General features: G+C 36.5%; 1 protein-coding gene across 1 annotated transcript in view; it reads right to left on the bottom strand.

The window, feature by feature from the left end:
- The window catches only part of TMTC2 (transmembrane O-mannosyltransferase targeting cadherins 2), a 422,905-nt gene that overhangs the window by 209,971 nt on the left and 186,142 nt on the right, over positions 1-26,792 (bottom strand). Inside the window, exon 3 of the mRNA XM_068970906.1 lies at positions 3,783-4,611. Coding sequence (XP_068827007.1) covers positions 3,783-4,611 — 829 coding nt within the window. The remainder of the gene's footprint in view (positions 1-3,782; positions 4,612-26,792) is intronic.

Genomic DNA, 26,792 nt, shown 5'->3' with positions numbered 1-26,792 from the left:
TTTCAAAAGAATCATTAGGGCTGCTGATGAAAGGTCGATGCCAAGGATGAAAAAATGGAAGCAGGGGTTCAACTCAGACGTATAAAAAGCTTGGAACTCCTCACTCCCATTCTTACAATAAGAATGTGCTAAACAAATGGCAAACTCAAGGAAAACCAGTTGCAAAGAGATGAGATTACCTGGAGGAAAAACTGATAGGAATAAGTAACTGGCAATAACCTGCTGAAGGCTGAATGTGGTGGAGCTTAAGTGAGAGTAAGAAATCTCTGGAGCCCCTAATCTTAGAGGCATCTAGCATCCAACTCTTTCGTGGGTTTTAGTTCAGGGCCCAGGGACTCCCAGCTTCTTGCATTGAAAAGCCAAGAAACAGGCCTTCCTGGCTCTGAGGAGGAGGAGAAAAAGAACTTTTATGAAATGATCTTCCTTCATAACAAAGGTCTCCCCTCCAGGGAAGCAGCTTTACCACAGCTGTTTCCCAGGGCTGTGAGGGACAGGCACTCCTCTCCCTCCCATCCCCTCTGGCTTTCCTGTCCCAACAAGAAGGAGAGAGAAGGAAAGTTAAGAAACTCTCATAAAGGTGACAGCCCAGAGACACTAAGGTTTAATCACCAAAAAAGAGGACACATTCCTTCTCCTACATTTAACCAACATACCAGCAGGGCTCCAGTATAAATATGGTTAATTTACAGGAGAAAGAGATGCAAAATACAGACTCCAAGTTTGGGCTAAAACCCAAAGACTATAGAAGAGAAAAGGAAACCAGGGAAATACAATCCCTCCATCTACAGCAAACATTCAACTCAAGCCCAGCTCAGATTAACATTAAAACTCACACTAAGCCTTTTTTACCTAAATTCCTATTATTAATACCTGATAACATCATGTATGACTCTCACAAAAGCATGCTAAAAGGCAAAGAAATGGAAGCAGGGAGCTTTCGCTATAGACTTTTAGTAATAATCTCATAAAAGATGGTGGTGACTTGGGGCATGATGGTAGCAGTGGAGATGGTAATACATGGTCAAGTTCTGGATATATTTTTGAAGACAGAACAGAGGGGATTTGCTGATGAAATGGATGTAGGGTAGAAAATGAAAAGAGCAGATATAGATAACTCCTAACGTTGGGCAAAGCTTTTGAGAAAATGCAGTTGCTATCAACTGAGATGGTAAAGCACTTGGCTGGAGGACAGGTTCAGAAAGGGATTGTTCAGGAATTCAATTTTTGATGTCTCAGAGGATTTATACTACTGGTCAGCTGTACAGTCATTTAACTAATAATATTTGGAGTATCTAGATACTATCCAGAGAAGGCAATGGCACCCCACTCCAGTACTCTTGCCTGGAAAATCCCATGGATGGAGGAGCCTGGTAGGCTGCAGTCCATGGGGTCGCTAGGAGTCGGACATGACTGAGTGACTTCACTTTCACTTTCATGCATTGGAGAAGGAAATGGCAACCCACTCCAGTGTTCTTGCCTGGAGAATCCCAGGGACGGGGGAGCGTGGTGGGCTGCCGTCTCTGGGTTTGCACAGAGTTGGATACGACTGAAGTGATTTAGCAGCAGCAGCAGCAGATACTATCATACTTCTTAAACAGTAGGAGACACAAAAATATATCAGACATGCTTACTAACTATTTTACTGCATGAACAGATGGATGAAGAAACGATCAATCATTTTAACCATGTCACCAAAATAATTTCAACAAAGTTGGAATCATAACTGTCAACAGTATAGTAGCTAATGCTGGAAAATATTCAGGAATTTTTTCACCTACCCTGGGACAGAGACTGGTACTTATAGTAGCATCTCAGGATTGGCCCTACTCTTATTCAAAAGAAATACAGTGTGGCAGGGTGCTTGGATTCCCAGAATAAAGATAATATCTCCCAGCCTTCTTTGTAGTGAGGTGTGGCCCCGAGTCTGGGAAAGAGCATGGGATGGCAATTTCTATGATATGCTCTTAAAGAGAATGGGAACACCCACCATTTGTCCCTTCTGTCCCTCTTCCTGTTAGCTGAAGTGTTGAAGTGACACTGAGCCATCTTGGACCACTTGGACAGGGTTACCCCACTGAGATGGCAAGGGAACAAAAGCAAAGGCATACAGATCCAGAAGACCCATGGCGCCATCTTATCAGCTCTGGGCTACACAGGCTTTGACTGTTATGAAACAATAACGATTCTATCTTCTTTCAGCCACTGTTATCTTGCCTCTTTGTTACTAGCTTAACCTGAAACTTAACCAACACATTTAATAAATCCTTCAAACAACCCTGTGATGAAATATGCTGGGGTTTTCTTTTAATTCCTTACAGTGTATCTCTTTTAAACAGCAGGAAAATAAACCGGCAACCTAGCCATGTTTTATATATTCTCATGTACCAGTGAAGAAAAACTAGCCGAAAAGCATTCTATAAGAACGGATTGCAAAAATTTTTACAGCAAGATTCAGGTGCAGACATTCAATAAATTGTGTAGTGCTCACTATGTAAAAAGCCACAAGGTAAAGAGTTTTCCATGAGAACTGAAGAATTCTATGCTATGTATCAGCTCAATTTTAAAGTTTCTGGTCCTATTAAAGTCTCTGCAATCTATTAAACATTTTAAGTAACAACAATTAGTCCCTTGTCTTAAAGAAATGAATATTTGTTCAAGAACTCTAAATTGGTAATCAGATAGAAATGCCAGAGTTGTTTGTGGGACATCTAGATATTTGGATAAATATCCTGATATGTATCAGCAGGCCATTCCATTCATTAGGAACAGTCTCACACACATTCAGTATTTGAATACTGGTACAGAAATGTGCTTAAAAAAAAAGTAGAAAAACCCAGTTCAAACACTATGCAAGCTGCCATAATTTAAAGGATAAATCACACACACAAAAAAAAAGCTTATGAAGAACAAGACTCTGGCACTGTTTACTATGATATATTTTTGTACTTAAAATGTACACTTATTTTCATTCCACTGCTCTCTAGCTTTTGTCATCATTTCCTTGCCTAAACCAGAGAAATCACTGAATTTACAGCTTTTGACTATTCATTTACACTTTAAAGGCTACTTTCTACTCTAGCAATAGATTTTGAGATTTGCTAAATAATTTTCTAAATCAAAAGCAATCATGAAAAATATGCTCAATCTTCTCATTGTACAGTAAAAAGTGTATTTCCTTAAGTGACTTAAGCACTTCCAAATGAGAATGCGCAAACTGCTTGGCAACATCCAGATAATTTAGCCTCTGCAAAACTAAGGATGACTCAACGCTTACACACACACACACTGACACCTACAGACACGATGCCAAGATTCAGAGGTAGCCTTATCTCCAAATCTTTTAAAAATGTCAATGTAAGCCTTGTGGTATTTCCTCAGGCGATGCTTGGAAAACAGAAGAACTAAACTGTATTTAAGTGAGATAACCTGACTTTTATTACATGATGAAAAGAGATGATGTCCATATCACTATTTTAAAATGTGGAAATCAAGCATTTTTCTAAATTCTGATGACAGTCAATATTTTTACACAATAGGAGCTCTAACTCCTCTGGACAAGTATAGTCAGGAACTTAGGAAAACACTTCCCTATTCCAGATATGGAACAATGGTAGTCTCTAAAATGGTCACATTGCTCATCTCTTAAAAGAAAAGAAAAAAAAATGTTCAAGAAGGTATTACAAGAACCTCTTCTTTCTTAACTCTGTTAAAATCAAGAAGGAAGGATAGAAAAAGGCAGAAAGAGTAAGCCATCCAGGTAAAAGCATAAAATAAAATATTACCTTTAGCTGGGTTTACTTTTATCCCTGACCTATACAGCATTTCCTCATTCTGCCAGTCTCCGTTCCTGACTGCCGTCTTGAGTCCATAGAAAACAATTAATGCAGCTGTAGCGTAAAAAATCAAGCTCTTGAGAAACCTCTTTTGGACTTTGACATAAAGGGCTCTGGCACCCACTGTAATGAGGAGGCAAAAGCCCATACTCGGAATATACAATACTCGCTCTGCAATTACAAAGCCGACATAGAAAAACAGGTTCGTGGCAGGAACAAAGGGTATTATTAACAAAGATAAAGACAGAACAACTATGTTCTCCGTAGAAGGAAGCTGTGTTCTCTGCGATGCATTGTTTCTAATGCCATTTTCTACTTTGGATGCAAAGCTGGGTTTAATCTCTGAGTTCCCGTACTCCACCTCTGAATGGCAGCTATGTCCATTTGCATTCTGCTTGCCATTTGTTACAAATTTCCCGTTGCATTCTCTTTCTATGCTTGGGCTCTTCAAACCATAGTAGGCAAGGAGGAGGAGTCCAGTATAGAAGGCCACAGTGTGTAAGTTTCTCCAATCAGAAATTGTTTTGAGCAGAGGCACGGCGTCCATTGACCAATCAAAACTGAGGGTATCTGGGCATAGCAACAGCCAAAGGTTCTTGGTTGGCAAGTAGAAGAAGGTGAGCGTGCGAGCCAGGAGGCTGTCCGAATCAGCAGCTGGGTTGTCAGAGTTGGAAAAGCTTGGTGGTTTGTTTCCCATCCAGTATAAACGGGCACCCAAAAGGGAAGTTCCCCAGAAAGTTAACAAACTAATGCTGAGAAAAAGAGACAAGTTCTTCCCCTGAAACCAAAAGAGAGGGGGAAAAAATTAAGATCATCATCAATACGGCACAGGAACAGATCATTTAAAAATGAAAAGTATCTTTAAATGGACAACCAAAAACAGAGTATTAGGTTTCAAATACATGACTTTGTTTTTATCTCCTTTAAACATGCTTACGGCTCCTATAAGCTTAAAAAAATTGACTATGGAATCCAATTCTGTATACAATTTTTCATGAGTATCTTTTCCTCTTGTTTCTCTCTAAATACCAGTAACCAGAGCTTCAATTTCTTGACTTCTATAAAATGGGTTGAAAATATTTCCCTCCCCAAACTGGTATTAGGTCAAAATGAGACCACAATATAAAGTACTCAGCACTGTATATGGAATATAGTAGACATCTAATAAACGTCTTCTTTCATTTTATAGTTTAGATTCTGGAGAAAACAAAGAGCAGGCATTCCAAAAAACATGAAGTTGACAGGATTCTGCATGGCTCAAAGGAAAAAGAGAATTTAGCTACAGGTATACCCTGATTTTCAAATGTTCACTTAATGCCACTTTGCTTTTACAAAAGACCTAAATTAGTACCTATTCTCATTAGCAACAACAACAAAAATGCAAAGAGGATTTTCACTTTTACAAAAAAGATGAAAAGTGAAAACAGTTTCAGCATTTGTTTTTGCAGGGAGCCTTCTAGAGAGGCAGTGCATACCCCAAACAGTGAGAGTGGAATCACCAAGCATTTTCCCCAGGAACTACCCTCAGCCTCAAGCTGCCAGGGCTTTAAACTGTTTCAGGGACCATCTGCACCTCATCTCCATTTATTTTGTACATCTGCTACCAAGATGTTTCCTAAGGTAATATAGCTTATTTGCTTTATGCTATTTCAGCTTACAAAAGGTTTCACAGGAACAAATACTTTCATTTAATAAGGGGAACTGTGGTATGTCTGTGCCAGTCCCTGTTTAACTATCTTGATCTCTTTGCAGAATTTATACACTGGGCTTTCATCTGCTATCTGGTGCTCTCAGCGACATCAGTGATAATAAACATCTAATAAGACTCCTCATGAATCCTAAAATTTTCATGTCAATGATAACTTTTTAAAAGTAAAATGACTTTAATAAAAAGACAAAACTGAGGGAGGAAGGCCAAAGGGCATCACTGTTAATAAGAAATTTCTGGCAAACTCTTTCAACCCAAATAAGAATTTAGTGACCTCAATTTAAGTTCCAAAAAGGCAGTGGGAAAGGGAGAAGAGCCGACACCATTTCCCAACTGTAATGATTCACTGCTAATGTGATCTCTTACTGAGATCCCACAGAATGAGTGCACACATTCTGGCACTATATAAAACTGTCTTCCTCAAAGACATTCAGAAAGGTGCCTGGAACCATACAAAGAATATGCCAAATATTTAGCTTAAAAAAAACCTATAAAAGGTAACAAAAGCAAAAATAAACAAGTGGACTACATCAAATTAAAAAGCTTCTGCACAGCAAAGGAAACCATCAAACAAAAAGGCAAACCACTAAAAATGTGAGATAATATTTGCAAGTTATGTATCTGGTAAGGGGTTAACACAAAATATATAAAGAACTCACATAACTTAAGAGAAAAAAGCAACAATCTTTTAAAAATGGACAGAAGATCTGAACAGACATTTTTCCAGGGAAGATTTACAGATGACCAACAGGTATAGCAGAAGGTGCTCAATATCACTTATCCTCAGGGAAATGCAAATCAAAATCACAATGAGATATCACTTCCCAACTGTAAGAATGGCTATTATCAACAAGACAAGAAGTAGCAAGTGTTGGTGAGAAAGTGAAGAAAAAGGAACACTTCTGCAATTTGATGGGGATGCAGAGTGGTGCAGCCACTAGAGAAAACACTGTAGAGGCCTCTCAAAAAATTAAAAATAGAACTAACATACGATTCAGTAATTCCACTTCTGGACATCTGTCCAAAGGAAATGAAATCTCTATCTAGAAAAGATCCTACACACCCATAATCACTATTTACTGCAACAGTATTTACAACAGCCAAGACATGGAAAGAACCTGTGTCCATCAATGAATGAATGGATAAAGCAAATGTGCTATCTATGTACAATGGAGTATTACTCAACCATTAAACTGTAAGTTCTGTCAACAGCAACAAGAGACCCTGAAGACATTATGCTAAGTGAAATAAGTCAGACAGAGAAGAACAAACACTGTATGACCTCACTAGTAGGTGGAATATTAAAAAAAAAAAAAAAAAACTGAACTTGTAGACAGACTGGGATTGCCAGACGCAGGGGTTGGGAGGACAGCCAAAATGGGTGAAGGAGTAAAGATAGTCAAAAGGTTAAGAAAAAAAAAAAATGTCCAGTTACAAGATAAGTAAGTTCTGGAGATGTAATATATAGCATGGGGATGGTAGTTAAAAACATTGTATTGCATATTTGAAAGTTGCTAAGAGAATACATCTTAAATGTTGTTAGCACAAGAAAAAAACAGAAATTTGTGTGTTTGTGGTGATGGATGTTAGCTGAGGTATTCATTTTGCAATATATACATATATCAGATCATCATGTAGTATACTTAAAACTAATTCAATGTTAAATGTCAATTACATCCCTCCTCAAAAAGGAAAAAATCCTGGTCCACAAAGCAATGTATTTTGAGCATGTACAAGTTCTATGAAAATAGTGTCTTATCATATGATGCACCCATCACTGAACTCTCCCCCTCTGACTGTCTCTCATTCACCCCGGCTCTACTTGCTAGAAGCTACAGAACTCATCCGGGATCATCTGCTCCATCTCTACTCTGAACCTATGTCAGCAAGGATCATGATATTACCAATTGTTACTAAATACTAATGACATCATCCTAACTTTTCTTCATCTTCATAGTCATTTACCCAACTGCCTACAGGGCACAGTCAGAGATACATTAGGTACCTCAAACTCAAACTCCCCAAAGTAGAAAATTTTCATTAATGTCAGATCATTCCCTGGTGGCTCAGTCGGTAAAGAATCTGTTTACAATGCAGGAGACCCAGGTTCAATCCCTGGGTGTGGAAGATCCCATGGAGAAAAAAAATGGCAACCCACTCCAGTATTCTTGTCGGGAAATCCCATGAGTAGAGGAGTCTGGTGCACTACAGTCTACGGGGTTGCAAAGAGTCAGACATGACTGAGTGACTAACATACACACACATTAATGCTAAATTCACAGAATTAACGGCTTAAAATTAACTGTTTAACACGTGTTAAAACATTTGTGGCAGATTCCTGCTCAAAATTAATTTATGCAATGCTAAATAGAATTGTTAATGATGGGGGAGTAATGTGTTCATTAGCCACCAGTCTTTCCATTTCAGGTCTGTCCTAGCAAAAGCCAATGTTTGAAGACACACTTTTATCTAAGGATAACTTCTACAAACTATTCCTTTGCTCCTCTAAAATTCCATCCAGTAAAAGTTCTAAAATTTCTTGATTTTAAGGGAGAAAACTCACAAAACCATAAAAGTTGTAATAATTTGTTAGATCAATCACATAATTGAGTATTCTTAGATTACACAAAGGAGAAACATATTATTTGGCAAAGACAAATGAGGCAAGGTACCAATTTATCATAAAGAAGACAGATTTGGGACAATAATTTAACTTGGAATTTGTACCAAAAGTCCATTTTGTAACTGAGTATTAACCAAGTCCTCTAAGTATAACTAGGGCCATTCTACTACAGTATCTTCTGATGGGGGTAAGCAGAGAAGATGAGGAGAGGAAGAAGGCATCAAAAAAACAGCTATATTCAGGCAAGAAAAGTAAGGGAGTAAGAGAATTACATGGGGAGAGAAATGTAACCAGGTTTCTTTGCTGGTCATGAAACTCCAGAATAAGTTGGTCTTCAGTTCAGTTCAGTCCTCAGTCACGTCCTGCTCTTTTTGAGCCCATGGACTACAGCACGCCATGTTTCCCTGTCCATCACCAACTCCCGGAGCTTGTTCAAACTCGTGTCCATTGAATCAGTGATGCCTCTAACCATCTCATCCTTCATTGTCCCCTTCTACTCCTGTCTTTAATATTTCCAGCATCAGGGTCTTTTCAAATGAGTCAGACCTTTGCATCACATGACCAAAGTAATGAGCTTCAACTTCAGCATAAATTAGCCTTAAAGATTACATAATTATGATTATAATTATATAATCATAAATTAGCTTTAATGATTATATAATTTGATTCTTATAGAAATGCCATAAGGCAAAACTATCTTATTAATTTTTAATAAAAGCATCATTATATTAAATTTTAATAAAATATTATAAAAATAAAACATTAAGAATTAAGATATGATTAAGTGATTCTAGTCTTAATTATGATGGAAGAAAATATCAATACACTCAACTACAAAATAAAGATGTGAGTAATGAAAACAATTCAATGATAAATATTATATAAGAAGGTTGCATGCATGCTCAGTCTCATTTGACTCTTTGCGACCCCATGGATGGTAGCCCGCCAAGCTTCTCTGTCCACAGAATTATCCCGGCAAGAATACTGGAGAGGGTTGCCATTTTCTCCTCCATGGGATCTTCCCCAACCAGGGATCAAACTCACATCTCCTGTGTCCCCTGCATTGGCAAGCAGATTCTTTACCACTGAACTACCTGGGAACCCATAAGGCTAAGTGCTGAGAAAATAAGAAAAATGAAAAAGCCTGAAAAATAAAATGTGCATTAAGATATTATACGTTTTAAAACATTTTCGTGTACAGTCTCTAATCTAAACAACTGACATAATAACCAGGATCAAGAGACCCAAAGATTCTGAAGGGAGACATTCCATACGTTCATTCTCCCATAATGGCAAAATCTACATGGGCTAAATAAATGACACTATGCAAGGAAAACTGAGCTAACAGGTTAGAGACAATCAAGGCTAAAATTTTAAAAGTGGAAGAATTTCTAAAGCCTTGAGGTAGGTTCATACTTTAAAAAGTGGTAGCCAAAGATTGAAATTGTGACTTTCAAGTCTCTTTAATGCCTTCTCATAGAATTTTGTTTAAATTATCATTTATAAGAATGGAACTCTGATAAAAACCCAGTCTCTCTTCTAACCTCATATTCACTAATCCTGTGGAGATGGAAAGCTTTTATTTCTTGATTTTGGTCGCTAAAATCTGATTTATGGGTTAAGTTAACAGTTTTGATTGAGCTACAACTAGGAGCCTCAGCACCTCTGCACTGTTTTGTTCTCCAAGTGGGGCCGCAAAATGATTCAACACAGGTATTCCCAAGATAAGGCATGAGAATTCTGATGAGCTGCCACCTTAGACCTGAAAGTCAAAACTGGTAAAACACCACATACAGAAGATGAGATTCTAAATTCTGGGAAATTTTAACATGATCTGGGTATAACCTATGATTGACAGCATTATAAAATGCTTGCGATTTAATAACAAAAAAAAAGGCTAACTGGTTCATTCAAGACTTTAATAAGGCTTCTTTACGTGACAGACACTCTTCTTTTATGTGTGGGATATACACCTGTAAGAAGAAATGAGAGCCCATGTATTCTTGGAGCTTCACATATTCTACTTTGTCTAGAAAAATACTTTGGAAGGAGAAGGATCATAGAGACTTCAATGATAGTTTTCAAACCTAAAGGATGATCAATATCAGCTGTGAGCTTTTAAAAATACTGATGCTCTAGTATAAAATCTCCACCGGAGATTATAACATAGGCAAGGTTGAGAATCATCGAATATTTGCTCAAGTCTAATACTTATTATTATCACTGAAAATACTGTTGGACTCCAGCTTTCATTTCACAAAGTCTAAGGCATATTTTCCTCACATGCTAAATGAAGGAACCATAATGAAATGTAAATAATGCTTCCTTTCAGGCTCTGGGACAAATTGAATTCCTAGTGTAATAAATGAGTGCCATGAAGGTCAGGCTACAAAGAAATTGAGATCTTTGGAATAAGTAGAATTCAGGGTTGAAATATTCAAGTCTTGTTGCAACATACAGAAGACAAAGGGCTTGTTCTCAGAAAAAAAGAAAAAAAGAGTCTTCTAAGTATATACCACAAAAAAGCAAATAATCCAATAGTAAATATAGGTGTGAAACTACAGACATGAAATTCAGAGAAAAGAAATCAATAAATATTTGAAAAGATGCTCAATCTCAATAATCAGTAAAAGCTGAAGTGAAAAGAACATATTTCAAATAAACTTAAGCAAAAAAAAAAAAAAAAGAACTGGATATTAAAGTCCCTGAAATTGGGCTGAAATGAGAACTACCACACACTGGGGAAAAAACATAAATTATGCATACTGGGTGGGAAATTTGGAAGTGTTTAGGGAAATTAATAATTTGTATCCCCTAACATTTGGTCATCTGAATTTAGTTACATACTCTTTTAATAAAACCTCTTATATATGACTACAATGTCATCTAATGAAGCATTGTTAATAAAAGCAAAAATAAGGAAAGAACTAAAAACTTCATTACATCAATATGAAAATAAATTATGGTAATGATCATATGATCTAATCTATAATGTAATTAAAAGGAAAAGCATATATATAATCTCTCTATATAGTATATAGCTACAGAGGTGCTGGGTTCAGCAGGAGCAGGCGAGGGCCTGGCGCCAACGCTCCCTGTGGTCTAGTGGTTAGGATTCGGCGCTTTCACCGCTGTGACCCAGGTTCGATTCCCAGTCAGGGAAGCCTTTCTTCTCGGGGCTTCCCTGGTCGCTCAGAGGTTAAAGCGTCTGCCTGGAATGTAGGAGACCCGGGTTCGATCCCTGGGTAAGGAAGATCCCCTGGAGAAGGAAATGGCAACCCACTCCAGTACTCTTGCCTGGAGAATCCCATGGAGGGAGGAGTCTGGTAGGCTACAGTCCATGGGGTTGCAAAGAGTCAGACACAACTGAGCGACTTCACTTTCACTTCACATATTATATAAATATATATCAACATGAAAAATACTATATAGCAATTAAGGCAAACAAATAATTTTATAGTAACATAGCTAGTGAAAAATCATTGTGTAAAATGTGCATATTATAAAATCATACTAGCCATTCAGGAAATAATACTGTTTTTTCACAAATGCATACATACATTCCTAAAGGTTTTTTGTTGGTTTACTTTTTCCAAGTCTAGAAACAATTAAATCAAACATAAGATGATGAAATATCTGGGACAGGATACAGCAGGAAGATGGACTGATGAGTAAGAAAAAAGGTAGCTTCAAATTTCTGAGTAGTTGCTATTTATTCATAGTCCCTCAAAATTTATTACAATAAACAAAAGGTCTAAAGATCTGTTATGCCTAAACTTATGCTTCTTGAGTTTAAAAGAGAATTTTTCTGCTTTGAAATATACAAAAAATGTTAACAAATCTAAATTCTGGTTACAGGCACTTAAGTATCTAATGTGTTAGTACTATAATTTTCTATATTCAATAATTATGGTAGCTATTTTAATTTCCTTAATTAAAAGCTCTTTTCCATGTCCCTAATCTATCTATAATTATTTTGCAATCTTTACCCTAATTTTCCTAGAAAATCTCTTAATTTCACAATACACCCTAGCTGGCATACAAAATTATGATAATGTTACCCGACTCTTTTATATCTGGGGTAAAATAACTGACACATCTTTGAATTCCCAGAAGTTAATATACACTCTGACGTTTGTAAGTATTCAAATAAATTATTCTTAAACTAACTCTGACCCTCAAACCGAAAGTCTATTTAAACCTATCATCTCACACATTTTGAATCTTGTTATGCTAAATCCTCATTCCTAAGCCCTTATGAAGGGCTATAAATTAAACAATATTGCACAACTCCAAGGCTATTTAAAAATAGCTTGGTTATCGTCATATACAGAAAGTTGGCCTTGTCACCTCTATATCATAACATTTTTTGCCTGTCTCAATCTCTCTCCATGAAGAACAAAAAAGCAATGACATATGTTCTGGAGGAACACTGTTCTGACTACAATTTCATTCCAAAAGTAGAATTATAAATGGGAAAATGACTAGATCCCTAAAAAAAATTCTCAGCAAACATATTTTATGTCAATTATTGAATGGACAGGGTTCCTTCATGGTTTAATTCACTATCTACTTACAGAATGATATAAATCTGTTTCATGAAAGCCTAATTTCTCTACAAATTCAAATATGTTCTTTTTTTAAAATTCTTCTTTAACATAAAAAGAGAAACCAGATCTAATCTCCATTTCATTTTAAAGAATTATGTATTTCTAAATCACAAAATTTTAGAGATTTTTCTGCAACTGTCAAATAGGAAATCACAGAATGGAAATCAGGTAAGAATATAAAATTCATAGCTGACAATTTTATCCCTCGTCTTTGGATACTAATGGAATAAAAGGATGTAGCTAGAGCTTAACCAAATAATGAGAAATTTATCATAAAATATCAAAGTCTTTCCCACACATCACCTGAAATATGAACGCAAAGCTGATGAGAAGACCCTGCCACATAAATTAGTGGTGATGTCTTTATAGAAGCCATACAGTGATTCCCCCCCGACCCCCATGCGAGTCGTTGATTAATGAAATAATATAAGAGAAAAGCAAAACTCAATTACAACAGCTCCCCTCTATATTGTTCAAGGAAAACTACCATTCATGATGGCAGCTCCAATACTGCCTTCTGCTCTCACATATTGTGAGACAAAAAGGAAACTGAAAAGAATTGTTTCAGACTCAATGAAAGAAAAATGTAAACATTTTGCTTTAGAGTATTAAAACCATCATGAGACTCACTTTTTGGCAAAGTAATGAAAATAAATTACTTAAGCATAAGGCTCATTTAATTCCAAATTAAGCCCTTGGCAATGATAGTAGCGCGGTAATAATAAAGTAGATAAAAATCAGTATCTGAAAGTTATAAGAATAACTGAGAGAAAAGACTATACAGACATAACAAAAGTTGAGCATCCTCTATTTTGAATCCACCATTCATCACTGAAGTCATAAGCTTTTGCTATATCAACAATACAGGATTTCTCCTCGCTGTTCTCCTTTCTGAAATAGTTCTCACTGGAGACTCACCCCAAAACATTAATATAAAAATAGATTTTTCTGAATACATGACAAGAAGGAATGTATGGCTAAAAGTATAATTGGAATTTTTTTTCTAGAATATATTCTGAGATTAATCAGAATTGATTTTGCCATAATCAAGTTGTCAGGGTAGTTCTGTTTCCCTTCAAAGAGAAAATTGTTTTCCTTATTAATAATTACACTATATACAACATCAGAAACTTTTTTCTATACCAACTAACAGACAAGATAATTTTAATATTTGATATTTCAAAATTACAAAGAGGTTCAATGGGTGAGTTCATCCAGTTTTTGTGAGGAAAGAATTTAAAAACTGAGAGAATTTAAAAAAATGTTAGTACATTAAAAAAAAAAACATATGTTAGCAAGATACTTAACACTTTATTTTATAAGGAATTTTTTCATTTATTTAATCTGACTCTATAATATACCATAACACTTTGTTAAGCTTAGCCATGTATTAGAAAATATTCCTTATATCCAGGCAAATATTGAGCAGCTTCATAAAATCAGGTAAAGATTAAAATTCACTGATGAAAACGTACAGACTTTTTAGACAAGATTACAACTTATTGAACAAGATTTTCATGAAGGGAAGAGTATGGCCATATAAAAATCCAAAGAGTTTTAAAGCATATTCATGTATGTGGTACACTGAATAACACATGATATTTATCCAAAGTTTAAAATCAAATATATTTGGATTAATTTGGTAATAAAAAGCAACCAGAAACAACAGGATTTTTTAAATTTCAATCACAACTATTAGTTTATTTGAAATTTTCTCTTCATGTGATATGTCTTCATGTGATACTAGCTAACATTGGAGAAAATGGACATTAAAAATTATTTTTAAATGTGATGAAAAGAGAAAAAAATCTAAGATGATCATCTATTGTTCTTTCATTTAAACATAGTTGAAAACTCCTTAATTTTACTTAAAATTTTGTTTTAGTTATTGCTTAAAAGGTGTTACCTAGTGTTCACATCTTGATTTCATATACCATTTTCTAATACGCAGAACCAAGGTTCTTTGGAGAAATGTACTGATTTTCGGCCTGGGCCAGGAAATATAGAAGGTGAGCCCAGAGAATCTTCTAGTGCTAGAAACTAAGAAAGTGCTCAGCAAACACACACACACACACACACACCAGGATACAGCAAAGGGTCAAAGGGACACAGGAGCATGCTTAAAGAGCTCCCCTGGCCAAAGCCAGACAATTTGAGCAAGAAAAGAAGTAAAGTAGTATTAGGTTATAATCTAAAGTATAAAATATCCATGAGTCTATACTGACATGTGAAATAATAAAATGATATGAGAAAATGGGAACAAGAGGGAATATAACTTTACAAGAGAAACTTGAAAAACACTATCTCAGCCAAATGATCAAGGTCAACCTGAACAGTAATAAATCACGTTGATAGAATGTACCCTTCATTTCTGATATTCTGTGATGAAAATGCCACTCTACCTGTGTGCTTCCTTTCAAAACCAAAAAATCCAGTCTAATCATATGAACAACATCAAGCCAATCCCAATGGAAAACATTTTACCAACTACCTGACTGCTGCTAAGTCACTTCAGTCGTGTCCGACTCTGTGCGACCCCATAGGCGGCAGCCCACCAGGCTCCCCTGTCCCTGGGATTCTCCAGGCAAGAACACTGGAGTGGGTTGCCATTTCCTTCTCCAAACTACCTGACTAGGAATCCTCAAAACTGTCAAGTTTATCAAAAGTAAAGTTTTGCAAAACTGTCAAAACCAAGAGGAGCTGACGAAGACATGACAAATAAATGTAATGAGCTATCCTAAATGGCATCCTGAAAAAGAAAAAAAAAAGGGCATAAAGAAAAAATGAAGGAAATCTGAATAAACTATGAACTTTACAGCATATATCACCATTGGTTAATTAACTGTAACACATATACTATACTAGTGTAAGCCGTCAATAACAGGCAAAACTATATTTGACTATATGAGAACTCTGTTCTACTTAATTTTTCTGTAAACATAAAACTGTCCTAAAAAATAAAGTCTATTCTAAAGAATGGTTGTTTCTAGAGTAAGAGTTGCTAGAAACCAAACAAAATTAAGTAGATGGCCTCTGATGGGTCAATATCTAGGAGCCAAGAAATATTAACTGAAAAATTAACAAAAACATAAATGTCTGTTAACATTTTACATGTCTTCAAAATTAAAAGGACAGTATAAAAGAATGAAGTAAATGACCACTGAATTCAGGTTAAATATTCACAGATGATTATATGGACTGTATGAGAGATGATATACTGATTTCAAATTCTGTTTTGTGTTTCGTCTGGCATTCCACAGATTTTGTTTTACTACAAACCTCCAAAAGAGAAGCAAATATCCTGGGAAGGACGCTTCTAAACCCATGGCTAGGGTGTTTTGGTTGGCATGGTGACCCATTCTTCCTCATTAAGCTAACATGGGGAAATTAAGCAGTTAGCAATTCCTTGCGCACCCATGGCGAGCTGCTTCCAGAGCTAACTATTGGAAACTGAAGTACCCAAAGAGTTCAATTACTGAAACTGCACGGGTGTGCCACAGCCCCTAAACCATTACACTAAAAGCTACCCCCTTAATGCCAGCCTTCAGAGTAATCTTGTTTAGCTTAAAATAAGAGGTTTAACGCTTCCCACCAGGCAGTGCGCTATGGTCAAATCAGGTTAGCCATGAAACAATCCAGCTTTTATGAAGAAAATATGTGAAGAAAATAGCCTCGTGACCTAAGAAACAAAAAATGCTTTAAACCAAAGAAGACACCTCTCTGACTATCAAAACACTTTGGGATCTTACTAAACTACTTTCCCTATATTTTAAGATGACACACAATAGGGGGAGAAATCAAAAAGAAAATAAAAGTGCTCAAAATTAACAGAATTAGGAAAAGGAACTCTTTTTCTATCGATCTCTCAAGTGGGCAACAGTACTGCAAATGCATTTCCTGTGCCAATGGATTAAAGGGCAACATTCTTTTAACTTTGTGTGGCTTTAGTGCCACAAACCAGCCATTATGAGATGCGTTCCAGTCTCATTAATGAGGTAAGCATGTGAGCCAGCATTCTGGAAACATAAAGAGACAAATTATAATGAGACTTCACTCAGTGGGGAGGCCAAGATACAGCAGTCTTCTCTCAAAGAGAATAGACAAGCTATTTAATGTGTGTGGGAGTTTTCCTACGAAGATACAAAAGACACCAATAAGAAAATAAAGATTTTATATGTATATAAACAAAAAACACACATACCTTTCTAGGTAGGTTTTCATTAATAAGCATAATTTTAATGCTTAATGTCTTGGCATGGAAATGTGTTCCCATTCTATAATTACACTCATCTTCTGCTGGATACAAAGAGTAAATTCAATGTCTAAATGAACAAGTGATCATTTACTCATTCTCAAGGTTAAAAATGTAACCTTTTATCTATATAGTCCTTAGGTGGACTTTGTCTGTATTCTCAAAATGCTCACTGATATAAAATAATATTCTTTTTTTGATTGGGAAATATGTAGAGTAATTAGAGTCTTTGAAAGAAGATTTTCACCTGGGAAAACATCCATCAATTTTCCATATTCTCTCAATATGTGGTGATTACAACCATTCAGAAATTCCCAGACAACACTCTGGCAAAAACTTCGACATAATAATTATTAGTCATTCAGAACAGAATTAAACAGAACTGGAATCTTCAATAAGAACACTTGAGTAGAACACTCTGGGCTTACTAAGCAAGAACAGGCATCATCATCTCTCCTTCCCTTTACCTCTGCCTAAAGACAAACAGAATAAGCAAACACCCATGCCAGATTTTCAAGTGATTAGAGTAGGAAGCAAAGTTACGGTTATTAGACTCTATTATAGATCAAAACAACTCTACTTTCAAATATTTTTTGGGTGGACAGTTTGGTTTCTTCCATTGACTACAGAAAGAGATATGAGGAGCAGCAAAGTAGTGATGTCAGCGGTAACCTAAGGCTAGTTGTTCGAAAATACCTTAAACCAAAAATTGAGTCCAAGAATGAGTGATGTGAGCAAAAACAAAAACTATACCTTGGGTTCTCAAAATCACTGCAGATGGTGATTGCAGCCATGAAATTAAAAGACACTTACTCCTTGGAAGGAAAGTTACGACCAACCTAACAGCATATTAAAAAGAGGAGACATTACTTTGCCAACAAAGGTCCGTCTAGTCAAGGCTATGATTTTTCCTGTGGTCATGTATGGATGTGAGAGTTGGACTATAAAGAAAGGTGAGCACTGAAGAACTGATGCTTTTGAACTGTGGTATTGGACAAGACTCTTGAAAGTCCCTTGGACTGCAAGGAGATCCAACCATTCCATCCTAAAAGAAATCAGTCCTGAATGTTCTTTGGAAGGGCTGCTGTTGAAGCTGAAACTCCAATACTTTGGCCTCCTGATGCGAAGAGCTGACTCATTGGAAAGTACCCTGATGCTGGGAAAGATTGAGGGCAGGAGGAGAAGGGGATGACAGAGGATGAGATGGTTGGATGGCATCACTAATCAATGGATATGGGTTTGGGTAAACTCTGGGAGTTGGTGATGGACAGGGAGGCCTGGCGTGCTGCGGTTCATGGGGTCACAAAGAGTCAGACACGACTGAGCCACTGAACTAGAGTCATCTCTCACATCTATGCATCTTATTATTCTAAAAAAGAATTTCTTCTGGAAATAGTAAACCTAGATGGCAAAACTCATTATAAATAAAGAGGATGGCTTTTCTAAGAGCACCAATATTGGTACCATCAAAAAAGCATTTTTAAATGAATGCCTTTATTAGCTGAAATTAATCATCAAAAGGGCTACCCTCGAACTATACTTACTTTATGAATAATAAACTAGTTGCATGTTTCATATTACTCAGACACAGAAATGATTGATATAGATGCCAAGTGGCCATGAGCCAGATGTTTGGGAACAGATGAAAATACAAGCAAGTTTTTCAGTTCAAATTCTGTTCTGATGGCCTCTCCAAGTATGTCTTCTTGCCAGAAGCAACTTGGCAAAATGCAATTTTGGGAGCCTTTTGGTAGCAGCTACCAATCTAAACAGATGAAATCTTTGTGTAAATGCTATCCATCAAATTTCTTTTTTTTTCCCTCTTTTAATGTGAGATTTGAAATTAAATTTTAATCATACACTGATTTTTAAAGATTATATACGTGAACTGAGGATGTTCAGAAAGTTCATAGCCAACTTGACGAGATTTGGAGACAGACAGGAATTGTCTTCCACTTGAATAAGACTTTAATACAACCCAAAACTATGATCTGACTTTAAGTTAGTTTGAAAAAAAAATCTGCATTTATTAAATACCTATTTTGAGGACCATTAAAACTCTCCCCATTAATCTTCCCTTTTTAGCATGTCCAGCTTTTGTAGCTATCATTGAAGAATGATATTGCTAACCATTTCAAACTGGGTTAAAATCTAGTATTTTTTAAGATGTAGATCTTTGATTTTAGTAATATCAATTTTAATAACTCCTATATTTAAGAATTACTGCAAAAATCTCTCATGAGTCTTCAAAACATATTTTGGATAATTCTTTCAGCCCAACACAACTCCAATTAGCACTAATCAATGCCATGCCCTAATTAAAATTAAATAAATTGAAGTTACATGTGCAAACATTTTGCAATTCACCCTGCATCCACTTCTCTTTTCAAGTTAACTCATAAGATAAGACAACTTGTTTTAATAGATTATTATCACTGGATTACATCCAAAAAAGCATTTGTCTTATGGGAATTCTGTCTGCTTTAATAGTTGTGGTTTAGTGGATGCTCCTGGGCTAAACTGTCAATCATTTTGATTGGCTCCTGGCCCCGAGAACCCTACTGGGAGTCAAGCAAGAAGTTTTTTCCAGGTATGTGACTGGCACTCAGTAAGCCTAGATGAAGCAAAGGGGAAGGGGAAGGAAGTGATTGGTTAAAATATCTGACTGGAATGCTCTGGCTTGTTATTCCATATTTAACCAGCCCTTGTTTAAAAGCACCAGTCCGTTCCCTCATAATGTGATGTGTTAGGCACCTTCAACACAGCAATAGACACCAGCAATACTTAGAAGTGTAGAAAACTCAAGCAGCCATTGCCATGGGCAAGTCAAATATTAACAAAACCCAAAGATGAAAAATCATAACAATGTGCTATAAATTTTGATAGCTAGAAAATAATAAAAATTACAGCATACAGTTGAGTCTTTATTTAGCCTCTGTGACTCAAATATTCCCTTTTAAGGAGTACCAGGAAATTCCATTCTCGAATAGGTTCCGTAAGAACTCCTAAATATCCCAGCACTTTTACAGTGAGGATCAAATTTCTCAAAAAATCATTTCTGTTCTACTCTGGGCCATATCTCAAATCTACCCATGTATCTTGTTCCTTCAATAATCAAAACAAATTCAGGTCATCCAAATGATATGCTAACATGACTACAAATTAAGCTCCATTCTATTTTTCTGTGAGAGACCAGATATTACGAGGAAAGAGAATTGTGTGTGATTGCCTAATGAATTCAAACACCTGTTAAGTCATTTTATCCCTCCCAGATGAGGTCCCAGCATCTAGTAAAGAGAGCAATGCCTAGAAAACAACATTCTAGTCTGTCATTATATTTCACTGGAGTGTGGGAGTAATCATTTATTAGGAGGAGTAACACTAATTATGAAGGTTTAGGAAACATTATTCAGAATGTTTTTACATATATTATCTCAAGGAATTCTTTCCAAAACCTTGTTTGTAAACTTTGTGAATTTGTATTTTATGAAAGGGTTGGTGAAACTCAGATGAAATAGGTTGCCCAGAATCTCAGAGCTAATGGATAGAAGGACGAAGATTCCAAGTTATGTCCTTTAAAAGTCCAGGGTGCCATGTCCTAACCCCGGCCCCCACCAAACCACACAGTTCCCATTTTGCAATCTCTACCTCCAGTCCTTCACCACCAGGTTCCTTAACCTGCTCTCACCCTCTCCAACCTCTAAGTAATCTCCAACATGAAAGACCATTCAATTCCACAAGAGAAGCTCAGAAAGCCACAGATGGGCAAATGCTACAACAGGCCTAGAGATCAGAGATACCTATTTGTAAAATCCCAGAACTCCAGAGATTTATCTCAATGTTTACTTCTGCAGTGAGGAAATGGATGCCCATTGAGTTTAAATGTGCTCACCAAGAACACAGAGCTATCTGATCAAGTTTGGGATCAGAAATTTCATGTCTTTGTGTTTGTGACATGGAATGTGATCCCTCTGCTTCACTCTTCAACAAGAATCTACAATAATTCAGGAATAGACTCCAGTGTTTTTGACCTAGTATTCAAAGCTATCCAAAATCTGGCCCACCTTTACTATATAAACTTCAAAATTATCCAGAGTTATCAGCCTCATTACTCAATATATGAAGCAACTTTGTATCCATCTACCTAATGGTACCACTATCCTAAATGTTCTATTTCACCTTCTGCTTAAATTCCACAAGATATTCCCAACTTCTCCAGGTTACATTAATCCCTGCCTTCTCAAAGATCTTCAGTTTTATAAATTTGTACCATATATGAAAGATTGTAAAGGTCAAGTCTGAAGTTGCTAAGGCCCACAGTGACACTAAACACGTATAATCTTAATGATTATCAGAAATAAGTCTCACTGCTCCCACAGAAATATAAGCTTCTAGAGGGTAGGGTGTGTCTGTTTACTTCACTAAAGTAAACATATCCATAGTAACTGGACCTACACTTGACAGGAGGCAGGCACTCGACACTAGATAGATGAGTAGGCACATGGATGATTGAGCAAATGAATGAAAAATGAACAAAGGAATAAGGAACCAAGACAGCAGACTAGAAGGGAGCTGGAGGGCAGATATGAGGGTGGTTTTAGATACAGGAGAATCTTGATACAGTGATCAAACTTTCCAATCAGATCTCTCTAGTCTATATACCTATAAAAGACAATATAGAGAGGGGGTCTTTTACCCTAATGGCACCCCACTCCAGTACTCTTGCCTGGAAAATCCCATGGACAGAGGAGCCTGGTAGGCTGTAGTCCATGGAGTCATGAAGAGTCAGGCACGACTGAGTGACTTCACTTTCACTTTTCACCTTCATGCATTGGAGAAGGAAATGGCAACCTGCTCCAGTGTTCTTGCCTGGAGAATCCCAGGGATGGGGGAGCCTGGTGGGCTGCCATCTATGGAGTCGCACAGAGTCAGACATGACTAATGTGACTTAGCAGCAGCAGCCTTTCAGTTCAGTTGCTCAGTTGTGTCTGACTCTTTGAGACCCCATGAATCGCAGCACGCCAGGCCTCCCTGTCCATTACCAACCCCCGGAGTTCACTCAGACTCACGTCCATCGAGTCCGTGATGCCATCCAGCCATCTCATCCTCGGTTGTCCCTTTCTCCTCCTGCCCCCAATCCCTCCCCGCATCAAAGTCTTTTCCAATGAGTCAGCTCTTCGCATGAGGTGGCCAAAATACTGGAGTTTCAGCTTCAGCATCATTCCTTCCAAAGAAATCCCAGGGTTGATCTCCTTCAGAATGGACCGGCTGGATCTCCTTGCAGACCAAGGGACTCTCAAGAGTCTTCCCCAACTCCACAGTTCCAAAGCATCAATTCTTCGGTGCTCAGCCTTCTTCACAGTCCAACTCTCACATCTATACATGACCACTGGAAAAACCATAGCCTTGACTAGACAGACCTTTGTTGGCAAAGTAATGTCTCTGCTTTTGAATATGCTATCTAGGTTGCTCATAACTTTTCTTCCAAGGAGTTAGCGTCTTTTAATTTCATGGCTGCAATCACCATCTGCAGCAGCAGCCTTTACCCTAACATTTTTTGAAGTCCACGTGGCTAGGTGATGATACAGCTCCTCATTTCTTTAACTTACATAGTTTATGTCACTGTCCAAACCTTGTTTAATAAATCATTTACTTTTCCTGGAGGGTGCTGTATTGACTTAGGAGTTAGAACAATGATACAGCATTTAAAAGTCCCTGTAGCTAATAAAACTTATCTTGCTTACTGAGGAAAAAAGTTCAAATATATTTTTTAAATATACTTGAAACATGAAACCAGGTCAGTTCCTAATCTTTAGGGCTCTTTGTAATCAATGAAGAATAGGAGAAGAATATAGTATCTTAAAGAAAAGAAAAAAGGAGAGGGAGAGACAGAGAGAAAAGGAGTCAGGAAGACTTTTAACCATTAGACGTGCAAGTTCACCTGAACAAGATGACAGTAATCAGATGACAGGAAACCTCTGGGCATCATCAGCTCTAAATGAAGAGCCTTAAAAAGCCCACTTCCCTTCCAAAGGTCTTCAGGAGGTGATCTGAGATGCTAGAAAAGTTTGTAAAAAAGTTATAACACTGAACAAATGTAAGACATTACAGATATGAAAGATGGACATTCATGAAACAGCTACGTTAGTTCCTTCAAAAGGATGTATTGTGAGATGCGAGAAACGTCTATGTAACTGCATACCTCCCAGTAACTGGATACTATCATCCTAGGGAGAAAGTTGTTTTTAATCTCATTTCTGAACATCCTTGTTAAAAAAAAAAATGCAGTCACTTCCTAGTTTAGTGTTGTACAAAGTGAAAATTTTAATGATTAACAAATATAAAAATGGACTAATCTTTGCAATGTTAGATAACAGTATCAGAATATTCAAACTTACTGAAATTCTCTATGAACTCTGACTTCTAAAAAATATATAAAATTAGAGGAACAACCATTCATATGATATTTATGGCATGTATTTTAAAATTGGCCAATTTTCAGAGAAGAGTAACCATCTTAAAATGGATAAAAAAATAAAACCAGTGCACATTAATGGAGCATTTAGCATGTACTAGGCATTCAGAAATTTCTACATATGAACTCACCGAATCTTCAAAAAACCCTCAATTTGAGGTGTCCTGAGACACAAAGAGGCAAAATCAGAATTCCCAGATCAGGCCACCATTTAAAACAGCAGGCTTTATTTATTCATTCCTTCATGCAACCAGTTGCCTCATTAAGATAAGGAAGAAACTATTACAAATCATTGCCAAAAAATCTGAAATAACTTTAAAAATGGCCAAATGTAAAATTGCACTTTAAAAAAATCCTTAAACAGTACTTACTAACTAATATGTAATATTTATACAACATTCAAGACTGAAGATAGTGGCTTGATGAGTTTGAAAGAAAGGGAAAGAGATGCCAAATTCACATGGATCCTTACAGATTTAGTTATCCTGGAAAACTCAATCAATACTTCTAGTGATGTTTGATTGCCAAGAGCTCTTCATTCAAACAAGACTTTCCCAGTGGCACTCGTGGTAAAGAACACGCCTGTCAATGTAAGAGATGTAAGAGCTGCAGGTTCAATCCCTGGGTCAGGAAGATCCCCTGGAGAAGGAAACAGCACTCCAGTAGTCTGGAGGATTGTTTGGAGAATTCCATGGACAGAGGAGCCTGGTGGGTTACAACCATGGTGCTGCAGAGAGTTGGATACGACTGAAGCGACTTAACACAGCAGGCCTCATTCAAACAGAAGGAAATGGCCAATTTTCAAAAAGACAGGATGAAAGTTATAACACAGTAATATTGTCAAACTTTCCACTACCCCCCAACTGGCATTTACTTCTCAGTTGTTTTTTTTTTTTTTTTTCAGTGACAGCTCCCCTTCATAATAAAAATGCCTGGCCTTTGTATAAAGAAGAATTAATAAATATCTTCAGCATCTCTTTCTTAATAATTAGCAAAAAAAAAAAAATCAAGGAAGATGAAGAAAAAATCAAGTATTCTTCTATTACAAGCTAAATTTGTACTGGAGATATATTTTTACAGCTGTGATGAACTTCTAGAGCTGGTTATTCTTGGAAACTGCTTTCTGCTCACTTGGGCTTCCTTTGCGGGGAATTGTTCCCAACGTTTACTTTGCATGATTATTTTGAATGAATCTGGTATCCAGAGAATAGTACAAGTGCTAAATTTGGACTTGAATTTACTTTCAAATTTTAGGGTAAAGGAGAGTTGACTAATACAGAGGAGGACTGGAGATACCTGCATGGTGAGCCCACTGGGACTCAAAATACAGAGCAGAAAACGAGAGGAAAAGACCTGTGTTCTCAGGGTCACCTTAGGCAAATTCCACCACTCTAGATTTCCACCACTCTAACAGAAGAATATTCATATCCTCTTGACAGAAGTATTAAAGATTCAGATAAAAATGAATGTGAAGGTCCTTCGTAAAATGCATATAGGAAACTGAATGAATGATACTACTGTAAAGATATTATCCCAAACTTAGCCTCTCTGGAGAGTATGTATGACTTAATTCACATGGATTTGTAGATCAACTAAGGTACTAAATAAAGTCAACAAGCTATAAAGTCAGCAAACTGGCCAAATCTAGTGCCCACCTGTTTCTCAGATAAAGTTTTACTAGAACACAGAACATGCAGTTGTTTTCAGAGTTAAACCGTTGTCATGGAATCCACATGACAGAAAATGTTTACTATCTGACCCTTTATACTGTTTGTAAAGGGTCAATATGAGCCTTTACAGAGGCTCTGAGACAGAGGATTCAATACAGAGAGTTCACAGTCCAAACCACAGTTTGACATTTGACAATATTATTTTGTTTAGGCTTTTTTTTTTTTTTTCCTTTTCTAATTCCCCTACAGAGAATGGCAAGTTCAATTTGGTATTTCAAGAAAACATGCTATTTTTCTTGCGTGGAAAAAGGATCAAAGTCAACTTCTAATTACATGCCTAAAATGACAGCACAGCTCATGTAAAATGACATAAGGAAACAATTATGTAGGCTAGAATAGGGAATTAAGAAATAGAAAATACAATGGACTCCTGGGAGAATCCATTGAAGAAAATCAAGTATTTGGGTTTAGAAGATAATGAAAAAGATAACTTCAAACCATCATGATCAAAGGGAGATATGAAGATAATTTAAAGCAGATTTCTCGGAAAGGTGAAAGAAAACATAGAGCCCACTTCGGTTTTCAATAAATACTCGGTCCTCAAAAAATATTATTCTAAGTACTTGAGGATCTACTCTTCTGTTCTGGGAATGAATGAAGTACTTCATATTGGCATAATGATTCCATCTTTCCAATCAGATTATTTCAAAGACAAAGAAAGTTTATGATCTTACTTTTTAAAAGATTTGTAATGAAATTAATTTTTAATTATGATTAAAAATAACATGATATAATTTGGTTTTTGAAGCATCCCCAGAAACTTCCATATTTGGAAAGTAAACCCTGGAGAGGTTAAATTACTTGTCCACAATTACACAAGCAGGTAGTGGCAGAAACTGTGAGAACCCAGGCCTCCTGATTAGAACTGCAGGATTTATGTCATTATGCCACATGGCCATACTTTTCACAGCATGTTCCCTTTATCTCTGAAACCACAACTTCTCTCAAATGTCTAACATTTTTCAGAGGCTCGAATGCAATTAACCTAGAAAAAGGCCACCAGCTGCATGCAAAGGTGTAGCTTCAAACAACCTTTATATAAATCTGATGTAAATCAGCAAATGTCTTAATGGCATATTAAATTTTTATAGAATCTTTCTCCCATAATTAACTATGTTATTGCTCTTTTAAAACTGCTCAAAAGTAAATCTACCTCTAGGGAATAAGCCAGGACATATTTTAAAGATGGCCATTTCTTTAAAGGGGTAAAGAAAGACTCCAAATTCTTTTCCAAATTTAAATATGTTAAGTTTGTCTAAAAATATGGTTCCTTTTTTTAAAAAGTTAAGGGATGGAAATTGAGTCTTAGATTTTAAAAGCACCTTTACACTTTGAAAAAAATCCTTGGACACAGCTAAATGTAAGTCAACAATATGTACTTAAACACAACACAATTACTTCTGCATGTGTAAGACATCTGTAATATACAACAAGAGGTAAATATATGAAAAACACTACAAAGTACTCAGATTCCTATTTATACTATAAGCAATTGTTACTCATTCAAGAACCAAGAGCTGCAAGTACTAAACACACAGCCAAGAAAGCTATCAAATACTGA

The sequence above is a fragment of the Capricornis sumatraensis genome, chromosome 4 (genome assembly GCF_032405125.1).
Source record: "Capricornis sumatraensis isolate serow.1 chromosome 4, serow.2, whole genome shotgun sequence".
In the NCBI taxonomy this organism is placed as follows: Eukaryota; Metazoa; Chordata; class Mammalia; order Artiodactyla; family Bovidae; genus Capricornis; species Capricornis sumatraensis.
The sequence above is the reverse complement of the archived record's forward strand: the minus strand, read 5'-3'. Positions and strand labels throughout refer to the sequence as shown.